Here is a 13,316-nt window from a genome sequence, read left to right on the forward strand (position 1 = left end):
TGTATTAAATCCACCTCCAGGTTGCTGCAGCGCATCCAGAGCAGCGAGTCCTTCTCCAACCGTAACGGCAGTGGCGGCAGCGGCGGCAGCAGCAGTAGCAGCAGCGGGGTCTGCAACGCCGACACCCAGGGCCTGGTGCCGCGGATCACCCAGCTGCTGGACAAGCTGCACTCCACCCGACAGCACCTCCACCAGGCCTGGCACGTCCGCAAGCTGCAGCTGGACCAGTGCTTCCAGCTGCGCCTGTTCGAACAGGACGCAGAGAAGGTCGGTGGACGAAGGGAGCAGGGGGTGTCGCTCAGTGCGAGCAGTGATGTAGTGGTAATCTATAACCACAGTGATCACTGTAGGGCAGACAACTGCCGATAGAAACAAAAACATAATTACACCCAGAGAGGAGCATTGATTTATGCTCGGTATGAATTCATGTCCTTTTTACTTTGGCCCTCAAACGGCGGCTTAAACTTCATTTCACAAATGAAACAGGAGGTAAAAACTGAATGGCTTCGCCCTCCACCACATCCTCAGGTGGAGGATAACATATGCAAGTACACAGCCACCTCGTCTGGCTGCCACCCAGACAGCTCAGGTGATGACAGCTGCGGCAGAAAGTAGAAGGAGACAGGGAGAGAAATTCACAGATCCATGTTTGAGTGAGTAGAATAAAATAGCAGGTTGCAGCAACAGAGAGAGCTGCAGTCTTGGATACACTGCAGTAGTAGGAGCTTGTTGCTAGGACACCATAGGCCACGAGTTGTTCTCTAGGAGAGCCGGAGAGGATACTCTTAACAGAGGCAGTCCATTTCTCTGTATTCTGGCCTGGAAAGATGACAACTATGAGCACACTGCAGCAGTGCACGAACACACTCGGGTCTATCCACACGGCGAAGTGCCAGCTGTTTGTTTTTACCTGCTCTTGCAATGATCTGTGAAAGTTAATGGCGCGCCCGTTCCTTGTGCATGTTTGTTTTGATTTGGCTGGCTGACCATTTTTTATTTTTTCTCGATGTGTTTGTCTGTCTGTTCTGTCATCCCCATGCCTCAGATGTTTGACTGGATCATGCACAACAAGGGTTTGTTCCTGGCAGGCTACACAGAGATTGGCAACAACCACCCCCACGCCATAGAGCTGCAAACCCAGCACAACCACTTCGCTATGAACTGCATGGTAAGACACACACATACACACACACACAAGCCCAGACCCTGCTCTGTATAATCATATAGTTATTGCACTTAGTGTCATCCTCCAGTGTTGTGTTTGGGTGTTTGGAGCTGCCTCTGCTTTCTGCGCATTAGCAGCAGCAGCACAACCAGGTATTAAGTAATCCTGTTCTTCATCTAAAGCCAGCCTTACGCAACCATTATGAAACTGTTGTGATACTGTCAGCGGACGAGAAGCGATGGCGACAGCCTGATAGCCCCTCGCCTTACTTCCTCCTCCTCTTTTGCTTTTTCATTGCTCAATTTCATCCTGTCCTCGAGCCTTTCACCTCCTCTATCTAAGATTTCTTCCTCTACATATCCTCTTTTTTCTTAATCTATTCTCACTCACCCCTCTTGTTCTTCTGTGTCCTGCTGTACAGAATGTGTACGTGAATATCAACCGCATCATGTCGGTTGGTAACCGGCTGCTGGAGTCAGGCCACTACGCCTCCCAGCAGATCAAGCAGATCTCAGGCCAGCTGGAGCAGGAGTGGAAGGCCTTCGCCGCAGCGCTGGACGAGCGCAGCACGCTGCTGGAGATGTCCGCTAGCTTCCACCAGAAATGTGACCAGGTGAGTTCGACACAAATGTGCCAACACAGATCAGGCCTGAACAGTCAGGCTGCAACTAAAGATAATTATTATTATCAATTAATTGATGAATTGACAACATATTTAACAGACGAATTGTTTCATTTCTATACTCTCTGAAAATAGTGAAATCACAGATCCTCAGGGCCCAAAGTGAAATTTGCTTGTTTTGCCTGAATAATTGTTTTAAACCCAGTGATATTCAGTTTACTAACACAAAAGACAGAGGAGTGCAAGAAATCTTATTATGGAGAAGCTGAAACCTGCAAATTTTTTGGCATTTTTCCTTTTAAAAATGACTTAAACACACTGGCCACATGTTGGGAACCACCAGCAGGAGCTGAAAAATGTTGCCAGGGAGCGAAACATCTGGACTACTTTGCTCGACCTGCTGCCAGGGCGACCCAACCTTGGATAAGCAGCAGAAGCTGGATGGATGGAAATGACTTAAACAATGATTAGATAATCAGAATTGGTTTCCAGGGAATATAATCAAGAATTTCCAGCCACGTGTGACACAGATTTTTATTTTGAAGTCATGGTGATGTGTTATATATATGCAGGGACTGTTGTATCATTTCTCTCTATTAACCATTTTAAAATCTTAAAGAAAGTCAGAACCAGTCAACAGTTTCATGCACAGGGCTGCAGAAACAAACTGTCCTCTTTTCAGACAATGATTTTATCTTTATCTTTTATCTCATGTTTAAGAACAATGAAGCTAATCTGAGATAAACAAGAGGCATGCTCTCCATCGTTGTTTATTTATCAAAAACTACTGACGAAAACTTTACATTTTTGTGTAACTGCTCTGGAATATCTCACCTGTAGTTTTTAGTTTTCCTCATTAAACAAAACTCTCTTTGCTCTTATATTAATTTGACATTGAGATTATGTTTCCCAAATCAGGCTCGGTGGGAACTGGATTCAGTAAAATTCAGTGATGTTCCTTTGGAACCCATCGAGGTTTTGACCTTCATTGTGCTAATGGATGCACATGGACACACATGCACGCCCTTCCCGGGTAGTAAAATACCCATTTGGCTTCATTAAATCTATAAAAGCCTCACACGTGCATTGCATTAACATATATTTACATAAACATATGCACAATGATAGTGAAGCGTTTGTTATCTGCTGCTTATTCCTGTCTGTGCTCATTAGTCGGACCTCTGTGGAATGATTCATGGGCTGAAAAGGCACACAAACAGAATCCCAACGAGGGAACATGGGTGGTACGACTTTTCCGACCTGGAATATTGCCGTCATCAGACCCGCCTTTCATGCTTGTGAGCTGAAATAGGAACAGCTTCTTTTTTTTTTTTTCCAGAGGTTTCACCCCAACCTTTTCTCCTCCATACAGAGAGGCTTGTTTTAAAGCTTTGTTCTACTCCTGTATCTTACTCCAGTTATCATGGGAGAGATGTTTGAAAGGAAATAATGAGATGGAGGTCACTTCAGCTTTTTGATATTTCTCTGAGAGCAGACTTACTGGTTGTTTTGTTTCCCTTCCCACCCACAGGGGGGTACAGAAAGTCCTAGGAAGTCACCACACGCCAATAAACAGCACATTCAGCCATAGATAATTCCTCTGAAAAAGTCTCATAACCACACGCAAAGACATTCCTTCATTTTTAAGCCCAGGAATAGTAAAGAAAATGCTCCTCGGGCGAATTTGTGCACGCTGAGGTATGTCTGACTAACATGTGACTCCTGGGAAGAGCACAAGGATGTATACAGCAGCACCGTCTCATGATGCGTCTCATGTGAAACGCTCTACATCTGAGGAGCAGTTTGTGTTAATGTGAGTGTGCGGTTCTTCCCCTGCAGTACATGAGTAATGTGGACTCGTGGTGTAAAGCGTGCGGCGAGGTGGATTTGCCCTCCGAGCTACAAGACCTCGAAGACGCCATTCACCATCACCAAGGCCTGTACGAACACATCACTGCTGCTTATTCTGAGGTAACATCGCACTTGATACTTATGCCGATATAAAATGTGCAAAAATGAATTAAGTCAGCATGTGTCCATAGAAGCAGATTCAGCAGCAAACCCTTAAAATCTCATGTCACAGCTTGAGTTACTGACACATTTGCAACAACATCCTTGTTATTGAAGTTTCAAAGTTTCAAAAGTTACTAGAGCATAATTCACACACAGTTACTGTGGTAACTTCTCTCTGTTAGTGAAAAAATAAACTTTTAAAATGAAGTTTACTTTGGCAGTCTCTGAAAAATGCATCTTCATATAGCATCAAGTCCAAATAAAAGCTTTTTCGCATCAGCCTCTGCACAGTACAACTCTGCTGCAAATTTAATTTGAAATAAATGACGCTACACAGTGTGAGATATAATTTCATAGTGTAATTCTCATTAATTCAGTCTTGTGACTTCTTCATTTCTCTTTTCTTTTAAAAATAGCATTCACTTAGCTTTTTCTATTTGGATGATGTTTATATTTGCAGCTTAAGTCAAATACCTATATCTTCCTCTCACCTCTGTGTATTTGTGTAGTAGCTGTAAGTAAAGGATGCAATCAATTTTCTAACCTCAGGTGAGCCAAGATGGCAAAGCTCTGCTGGACAAATTGCAGCGACCTTTGACCCCAGGCAGTGCCGATTCACTGACAGCATCAGCTAACTACTCAAAAGCGGTGCACCACGTCCTGGACATCATCCACGAGGTGCTGCACCACCAGAGACAGCTGGAAAACATCTGGCAGCACCGCAAAGTGCGGCTGCACCAACGTCTGCAGCTCTGCGTCTTTCAGCAGGACGTCCAGCAGGTACACACAAACACACACACACACACTGTATATATGTATTTGTTTATATGCATGCACATGTTCATTCAAACACGTGGTACTTCAAGGACGAAAGTGTTGCCAGTTTTTTTCAGTATTACATGAGAGGGTCAGACAGTAATTTGAAAATAGCAGGGTAGCTTACTGGGTAGAAGGATTGTACTCTTAATAGAGGGTTTGATCCCAGCAGCAGCCATGTTTCCTATCAAAATGTCCTTGAGCAAGTAGCTGGAACCTTACGTCTGCGCTCATCATGCCTTCCTGTGGAAAGGAACGCTGGATAAATGCCTGAAATGTAAATGTTCTCTGCATAAATAAAGGCCTGAAAACAAGCACAATGAAGCACGCCTTAATCAAATGGTCCAAAATGATAATGCAGTTGCTTACTGTCCAAAAATCCTGGGCATTCCTGAGAATGCTGCCATGGCAACTGTTGCTATGGCAGTTGAATTGGGTCATATGTCCATGCAGATGCTGTTCATCTATTAATGCTGTGAAGGACACGGAGAAGGGAGAGGAGTGTGAGAGGAAAGGCTCAGTGCAGCTCCTCCTATAATACTGATCATTGTTTCGGTCGCTCCTCTTCTCTTTATCTCTGATCATCATCAGCGCTTGTGGCTCAACTGCCACCTCAGAGCGCCCCCTCATGGCTGCCTGTTTTCAAGCGTGTGACTAACTTTGTGGATCTTTGATCTCTCTGCACAGGTGCTGGACTGGATAGAAAACCATGGTGAGGCCTTCCTCAGCAAGCACACAGGTGTGGGAAAGTCCCTGCACCGAGCCCGAGCTCTGCAGAAACGACATGAAGACTTTGAGGAAGTGGCGCAGGTAGTTTAGCTCCATTTCTCCTTCTTTCACTCTCTGTTAGGGTCAAGCTGGTGTGCCACTGTTGATAGTGGTGTTGTATGATCCTGAAATACCAGATAGATGCAACTTTTTCACATACAACAAGTTTTTTTTTCATGCAGCTGTAAAATCTATAGTCATATTCTGATTCCCCCATTTTATCAGTTCAGTTAATTGTTGAGTAAAGTTTTTAAACACTTAAATTTTAAAGAAAGACTGTGTAACTTTTGAAAGAAGAAATAACATTCCTCCTCTTGGAGGTGGAAGTGTTCATTAGCAGTTGTTCAGTTCAATACCCACTGAAGTTTTTCTGCTTTCATGATACGAGCAGTAGCTTGTAGCTAGTGTTAGCTAAATTAACAAGCTAAAACTCATTAGCTCAAGTTTAATGTCAGCCATATTAGATAGACAGTGATGTAAAATTACATTGCTGAGTAGTTCACTGACTTTATGACTCTTCGTTCTCTATTTGTGCTGCTGTTTAACAGCAACAACACTAACATTTAACATGAACATTATTCCTGAATTATCACGTGTGGCTGTTGTAGCTGCTTTTAAGCTAAGGTTACACAGCCTTGCTAGCTGTTTCCCCTAAACCTGCCTGAAACACCTCATGACTGTTTACTTTTACATTATGACCTAAATGCTGTGTTAGCTGTAACTAAAACAATCTTCAGGAATGTGTTTGGCGTAAAATCTACCTTTACTGTGAATATTTCCATTTTGTGCTACGTTATACGTCGACTCAACATGTCAAAGGGAAGTATTTAATTCTTTATTCTACTACATGTATTTGATAGTTTTAGTTACTAGTTTGTGTAAAGGTTAAGACTTAACATACAGAACATACCACAAGTGTATAAAATGTAATACACTAAGAGATTAAACTACTAAACAGTATATAAAATAATTCAAGCTCCACCTCAACCAACCACAGCAGTAAATTGGTACTTTCACATTAATGCATCGGTAATAATAATCCAATAATATCATATATGATCCTATAACACAGGGGCCATTTTCTCCCATTGAGTGATTTCAATGCAAGTCTATATTTGAAATGAAGTGTTTTTTATTCCTTTGCTTAGGCCTTATTTTAAAAAAGTACTTCGTCCAGAGCTGTGTATCAAATACTCTTCTGATCAGCTCTAAGCAGAAAACATTAATATAAACCTTCTGATATCCCACCTTTAATATAACATTTGTTTCTGCAGCATCTTTCTCTTCCTCTTTATCTTACCTTCACCCACACTCTGTCTCTATTTCCTCTCAGTAGTTATCTCTGTGCAGCTCTGCTATCACTGACTCTGTCAGTGTTTGTGTCTTATGCGTATCCTGTTTTTCATTTTCTCCCTGCCTCTGCTGTCTCTCTCTCTCTCTCTGCTCATCTTCAAAATATAATATATTTCTGCTTGCATTACATTGTCTTCCTGAGCCAATCCATCTCTGTCTTTGTCCCCGGCCTCGGTGTAGAACACGTACACCAATGCAGACAAGCTGCTGGAGGCGGCCGAGCAGCTGGCCCAGACGGGAGAGTGCGACCCAGAGGAGATTTACCAGGCCGCCCACCAGCTCGAAGACAGAATCCAAGACTTTGTTCGCCGCGTGGAGCAGCGCAAAGTCCTGCTGGACATGTCTGTCGCCTTCCACACGCACGTCAAAGAGGTAGGCAGGGAGGATGACATAATGCTGAAGTGGATGGTGGGCTGTGTGTTTGTGTGGATGAGAGCTTTCACAGAGCTCTCTGAGCAAGAGGGAAATGATTACCAGATAAAATGGAATATATGTGTTTTGTTTGTTTTTTTCCAGTAAGTCACATATAGATGCACATTTTTACATTTTTTTCTAACTGTGAACATCTGTCTCAATTCTCACCTTTTAAAAGACAATTTATGATTAAATTTAGGATTAGGGTTCGGTGGAGGTCAGTGTTGAGGGTTGCCTTAACACTTTAGGCAACGGATTTAGAATTGATTGAGGTCAGTGGACCATCATTAACCAGCTTTTGTAAATATGAAAGCTGTGGAAAATGTGTCTAACTGTTTATTTACATGTTGGTGCAAGGTGTGGCTGCAGTGTGAATTTGTGTCTAATTTGTGGTCAGAGAGAGAAGTCTGAGAGGTGCAGACCAGCGTTATCCATCAACTACATATTTTTAATTGGGAAAATGAGATTTCACACAATCCTACCTAAATAAAATATGTATGACTTTTACAGACATATTCAGTTCATAGTATGGGGTAATGAACACTGTGTGCTTTCAATTAAATGAAATTGCAGGGAAAAAAAATATCATACTAACACCTTTTCCTCCTGCAGCTCTGGACGTGGCTGGAGGAGCTACAGAAGGAGCTGCTGGATGACGTTTATGCAGAGTCTGTGGAGGCCGTCCAAGATCTGATCAAACGCTTCGGCCAGCAGCAGCAGACCACGCTGCAGGTCACCGTCAACGTCATCAAGGAGGGAGAGGACCTCATCCAGCAGCTCAGGTACAGAGCAATACACCTTACTAACAATTTAACCAGAGCAAAGCATTAAGCTTGATTATCTTTCTGTGAAAAGCAAATGAAATGGCATAAAGAGAGAAGACTACTTATTTTAAACTTTAAATGTAGCTCCTATATTTCTGTTTTAACAGTCAACATATGCACGTCAGTTGTGGACGCATTCTTCTTCTATGTTTAGTAACAGTCTGCAACTCAAACCAGAGCAAAATCAAAACCTACGAATTGGTAAATACTGAAAACAAACTCTGGTAATCCCCCTCTGCCAGTGATGTGAAACCAGTCGAAGGCAAAACATCTGCAGAACTCGAAACCACAGAGTAAAACGGATGAACTGACCCCGACCAATCATTTATATCACTTAAACTACTAGTCAAAAGAGAAGCCAGCTGCAGTGAAAGAAAACAAGATAGTAGTGCACATGGTGTGGCCAACAGAAGATGATATAAGATGTAGATAAGTGCCACTGAGCTATGATACAGACGATATGTCACTGAGTATTGATATCAAATAGAGCTCTGGCAGGGTGTTTTTGACATGCATAGGTTTGGGTTTAATGCGTAAACAGTAAAAGGAATATAATATATGCAGTGAAATAGTCCGTCAGGGTAATTTTGAAAAGAAAGAAATGAAATGCATGAAAACCAAAAAAGAAAGCTGAGAGGATGGGAGGAGGTGTTGGAGAGGTGGATGCAGTTGACCCTCATTCTCCAACTCTATTTTTACACAGAGGATGTTCCAGTCCCTCTTCTTCCTCACTCTTCATCCACCACCCTTTTTTTCCTCTCTCTGTATTCCTCTCTCGCTCCATCCCTCTCTCTCTCCCTGGTGTATTGGCTCCACGGTGAATTCTTACATAAGTCTGCTTTTATAAGCGCGTGTCTAATTGTGTGGCAGTCTCCCAGGGAGGCAACTGTAACTCTACACACCTTTTACTTGTGTGTGTGTGTGTGTGTGTGTGTGTGTGTGTATGTGTGTGTGTGAGAGAGAGAGAGAGAGAGTGACTTACTGTACTGTATGTGTGCACACGTGTGTTCATGAATGTGCATTTGAGTGTGGGAGTGCATCTGTCACACTGATTCATCAACCTGGAACCAATCAGAATGTGCGCATGTGCGTGTGTGTGTTCATGCATCATGCATCATGCAGGTGTGCGTCTGTCAGGTGGATGAATCAGAATCTGTTCGACCTGTTTCACTTTTAACCTTAAAGACTCTGTGTTTCACATTCTGTAAAATCAATGTTGGCCTTCTATTAAAATTTAAATACCTGCCGTTCTCTGTTGTTAGTCACCTCCAGTGTGATCAATATGATGAGTTCTTCTCTGTTTTTAATTGATCAATATAACTGATTGTCTGAGGAAATCTTTTAGTATGAAACCATTCAGGTGCAACACTTTGACTGGATTTTGCTAAAATCAGTTTTTATTTTTTTTCCCCATCTAATCACCTTATAAACTGGATGTGAAAATGTGATCATCATTAATATTATAAAACAGGGCTTAGAAAATACTTTGCATGAACCACGAGAAATATCAAAACAGATTAAATAAAGCAAATGGAAAATAAAATGAGGAACAAGCATCACCATCTAAAATCTGGAATAATATTGAATACCAAAATGAAACCCATTCAATAAGAATAAAAGGATTCCTCCTCCATGCACAGTTTTGATATAAGAATGAAATTAGGAGAATTAAAATGTGCTCTAACAGGAGGTTTTTGCACATATTTTTGAGGCTGCCCCAAATTCTGTCGTTTTTGAGATAAAGTGAAGGTTGAAATAAAAACAGACCTAAATATAGACTTATCTTTCAAACCATGTAACCCAATTGCAGGGAAATTTTCTACAGACATGTTGGATAAAAATGAAATGCTCAGAGTTCTGGTTCTAATAGACCATAAGCAACATCTACCAACTCTGGAGCAGTGGAAGCAAAGGTTTAAAGATGTAAATTGCATGAGTAACAATACAGCCACAGTGTAATAATAATAATAATAAGTGTGTAATAATGTAATTATGTACTTACAGTGCAGTGGATTAAGAGTCTAGACACAAACTACATGGATCTAATGTATAATAAGTTTATGCCTAATCAAAAAGTTATGGAGGGTTTTGAATAAATCTGTGTCTATATGTGTCGATATTTGTTGATACAGTATATTAGTACAGTATTTATCTATACTCACTTACACACTTGTTTATGTCTTGGTATTATTTCCTTCTTTAACCTGTGTTTCTATTAAAATATAAGAGAGCAAAATGATAAACAGTGTGTGGGATTTGAGTGAAGAGCTGTATTAGTTTTTTCAGTAAAAGTATAAAAAGGGAACTAAAATATGACACAAGAGACCAGATTTAAAAAGGAAGGAAGATAAATCAAAACATGAAAAGCCAAAATTTTGTTTTGAAATGCACATTTTCAAAATGACATCGGGTTAATTTTCTTCCACCATTTAATTTCAATCAGCCTCTCTTCTCTAATCTTCTGGTTTTCTGCAGGCTGAGCTATGCAGCAGTTTTAAGAGCAGCTAACTCCACTTGGGATCAATCCCAACAGTATCTTTATAGCTGCTTTTTGAAAGTGCACTGCTCTGCCTCGTACAGCTTATTTCTTAATTGTGTGTTTCTGTTCCAGGGACTCGGCCATCTCCAGCAACAAGACGCCCCACAACAGCTCCATCAACCACATCGAGGGCGTCCTGCAGCAGCTGGATGAGGCCCAGGCCCAGATGGAGGAACTCTTCCAGGAGAGGAAGATCAAACTGGAGCTCTTCCTGCAGCTCCGCATCTTCGAGAGGGATGCCATCGACGTGAGTCTGCTTGGGATGAGGGGCGTGTGTCTGAGTTTTTACTGTACATATGTTATGAGTGTGTTGTGTGACATTTTGAGCAATTGATTGAAATGAAGTCATATTTTTCCTTAGATACTTGCAAGGTCAGAAAACAGAATCTAGAGAAATAAGAATAATCTTCCATTCAGACTTGATGTTTTGGTGTCATATGACATCACTGTGTTGTGTCTTATGATATCAAGTGTTAATAAATGAATTATCCTCACACAAAACTGGGCCTTTTAGTCCTGCATCCTCAGACTCTCCTCAAGAAAGAGCTTTTCAGTGACTATAGGTATTATTTAAAAAAAATAAATAAAAAAATCAATTCCGTTTCCTTACAGCATTGTCCATAAATATTAGGGGTGTGTGTGACCTCTGACAAACACAATCTTTTTGTCCGTTCCTCAGATCATCTCTGACCTGGAGTCATGGAACGAGGAGCTGACAGGTCAAATGAATGATTTCGACACAGAGGACCTGACGCTGGCCGAGCAGCGGCTGCAGCACCACGCTGACAAAGCTCTGACCATGAACAACCTCACCTTTGATGTCATCCACCAGGGACAGGAGCTGCTGCAGTACGTCAATGAAGTCCAGGCCTCTGGTGAGTGCGCTCCCCAGACTCTGTAATGCAGCACCACGTCATCCAGGGCAGCCGTTGCTCTTTCAAACAACTTTGTTTATTAAATCGTGTACAGTCACCTTCCCTCAGTTTTCCTGCAGTACTGGAGGCTGATTTCAGAACAGCATTTCTAGGACCATGGACAGCAAAAATATTTTTTATCTTTTCCATCCAAAAACTACTTAATGTCTTGTGGTTGCTAACGATTGCATATTGGGCAATTTGAGTAATTGGAATAATTAGGTAATTATAAGGTGAAATAAAGATGGAATCATATGCTATGGTCTTTGAGGTCACTCGATCTCGACCAGATATTTGCAATTGGAGAGACTGGAAATTGTAGAGAGGCAAGACACAAGGACGACTTTTGGGACAGATTCAAGATAACTGTATATGTTTTTTATGCGCAATGAACAATAACAAGGAAAGAAGTGAATGACCCCCAGAGAGAGAGAGAGAGAACATGTTATTGACATTTGACTTTCCCCGAATTGTATGTGATTGTATTGTTGGTAGGTGAACTTACCAGTAGGCCTACAGTGTACACGGTACAAAATAATATATAAATGATAAAAATGGCCAAGAAAATTAACATTTATACTCATTTAATATGAATTTCCCCAGCGCTATAGTTTAATGTTCTCAACATATAGCACAGCCTCTAACAGATTATAAGATCAGTCAGTATTGTGTTCCTGCAGTAGCCCAAGGCTGCATTTTCAGGCCGTGTATTATTGATAAATATGGTAGATGGCTAAAAATAAAGCTCCTGTTGTCCAATTCCTCAGGTGGTGGTGTCGCAAAAAACTAGGGTCCTGAAACTGCAGCTTCTGATACTGCAGAAACACCCTGCTGGTTTTCTGAGCTGTTGTGCATCTGCCCCCTTGTGATGCTGTGGCCAAAACCTATTATATCTCGAGTGCAGGGTGAGGTATGAGGTGGCGAAGTGAAGAGATGTTTGACTGTCATCTGCTCGCCACATCAGACATCATCCAGCTGAGGGTGAAAACAGGATACAGCTCATGTTCACTGTTGCTGCACAGATTTTTGTGTTGGCTACATTAGTTTAATATTGATACTGTGTGGGTGTCGGGGGGTCAGAGCCGGTCAGTGTTTGTGATGAGAGGCGCCCACTCACCAACAGTAATAACTCACCTGTGATCTCACATGCTAATAGGTGTTCTCTAAAATCGCACAAGGAATGGTTACATCACGTCACGTGTATCAGAGCATACTGATGATCAGAGCTGGACAAAGCTCGATCACTTGAGTTAAAGTATAGATAGAAGTATAGTATATATCCCCCAAAACAAGTGAAAGTTCAGTCACATTTTTACTTGAGTACTGGGATACTTGCTCTTAAAAACACTTAAGTATTCAAAAGTATTTTTTTAATGTCAGTGCATGGTTGTATTGTTCCACATTTACATAACATAATGACTCTGAAACAACCCACTGAATGGCTGACTGACTGTAGAACCTGTAGAATAAAAACCTTGTATAATATAACGCAAAGACGATAGAAACACAATTAAATCAACAAAGGAGGCATTGTCGTTTTCATATTTCTTTTTAAGGCAGTGATGAAGTTTGGCCATGGTGAACACAGAAAACATTTAAAACAAAAGTTATGTATCTATCTATCTATGGTAGCCATCTTTAGGCCACTGGTTCAAACTGAGCTGTTCAAAAATGCAGCAGCAGCACAACATGACTGACAGCGTAGGAGTTGGCTGTGATTGGTTTTTCCTCCTGTGATGAACACAGTGTATGGTCTAACACATTTTCAAAAATAAAATAAAATTCATTCTGCTGACTAGAAGCTCTGCTTCAGAGTAAAGAGTACTTCATAGAAAGGTAGTGGAGTCAAAAGTACAATATTTGTCTTTCTAAGTTTCCAAAAAAAAGA

At 41.4% G+C, this 13,316-nt stretch overlaps 1 protein-coding gene across 9 annotated transcripts in view; it reads left to right on the plus strand.

Moving 5' to 3' along the window:
* LOC139633499 (triple functional domain protein) overlaps positions 1-13,316 on the plus strand; it is a 78,548-nt gene that overhangs the window by 41,571 nt on the left and 23,661 nt on the right. For all 9 annotated transcript variants that reach the window (XM_071499183.1, XM_071499179.1, XM_071499184.1 and 6 more), the window contains 10 exons: positions 21-267; positions 1,046-1,168; positions 1,587-1,778; positions 3,627-3,758; positions 4,350-4,580; positions 5,304-5,426; positions 6,918-7,109; positions 7,764-7,933; positions 10,587-10,761; positions 11,194-11,389. In XM_071499183.1, coding sequence (XP_071355284.1) covers positions 21-267; positions 1,046-1,168; positions 1,587-1,778; positions 3,627-3,758; positions 4,350-4,580; positions 5,304-5,426; positions 6,918-7,109; positions 7,764-7,933; positions 10,587-10,761; positions 11,194-11,389 — 1,781 coding nt within the window. The remainder of the gene's footprint in view (positions 1-20; positions 268-1,045; positions 1,169-1,586; positions 1,779-3,626; positions 3,759-4,349; positions 4,581-5,303; positions 5,427-6,917; positions 7,110-7,763; positions 7,934-10,586; positions 10,762-11,193; positions 11,390-13,316) is intronic.

This window comes from Trachinotus anak, unplaced genomic scaffold (genome assembly GCF_046630095.1).
Source record: "Trachinotus anak isolate AG129_WGS33_773 ecotype Australia unplaced genomic scaffold, CSIRO_AGI_Tana_v1 ptg000016l, whole genome shotgun sequence".
Classification (NCBI taxonomy): Eukaryota; Metazoa; Chordata; class Actinopteri; order Carangiformes; family Carangidae; genus Trachinotus; species Trachinotus anak.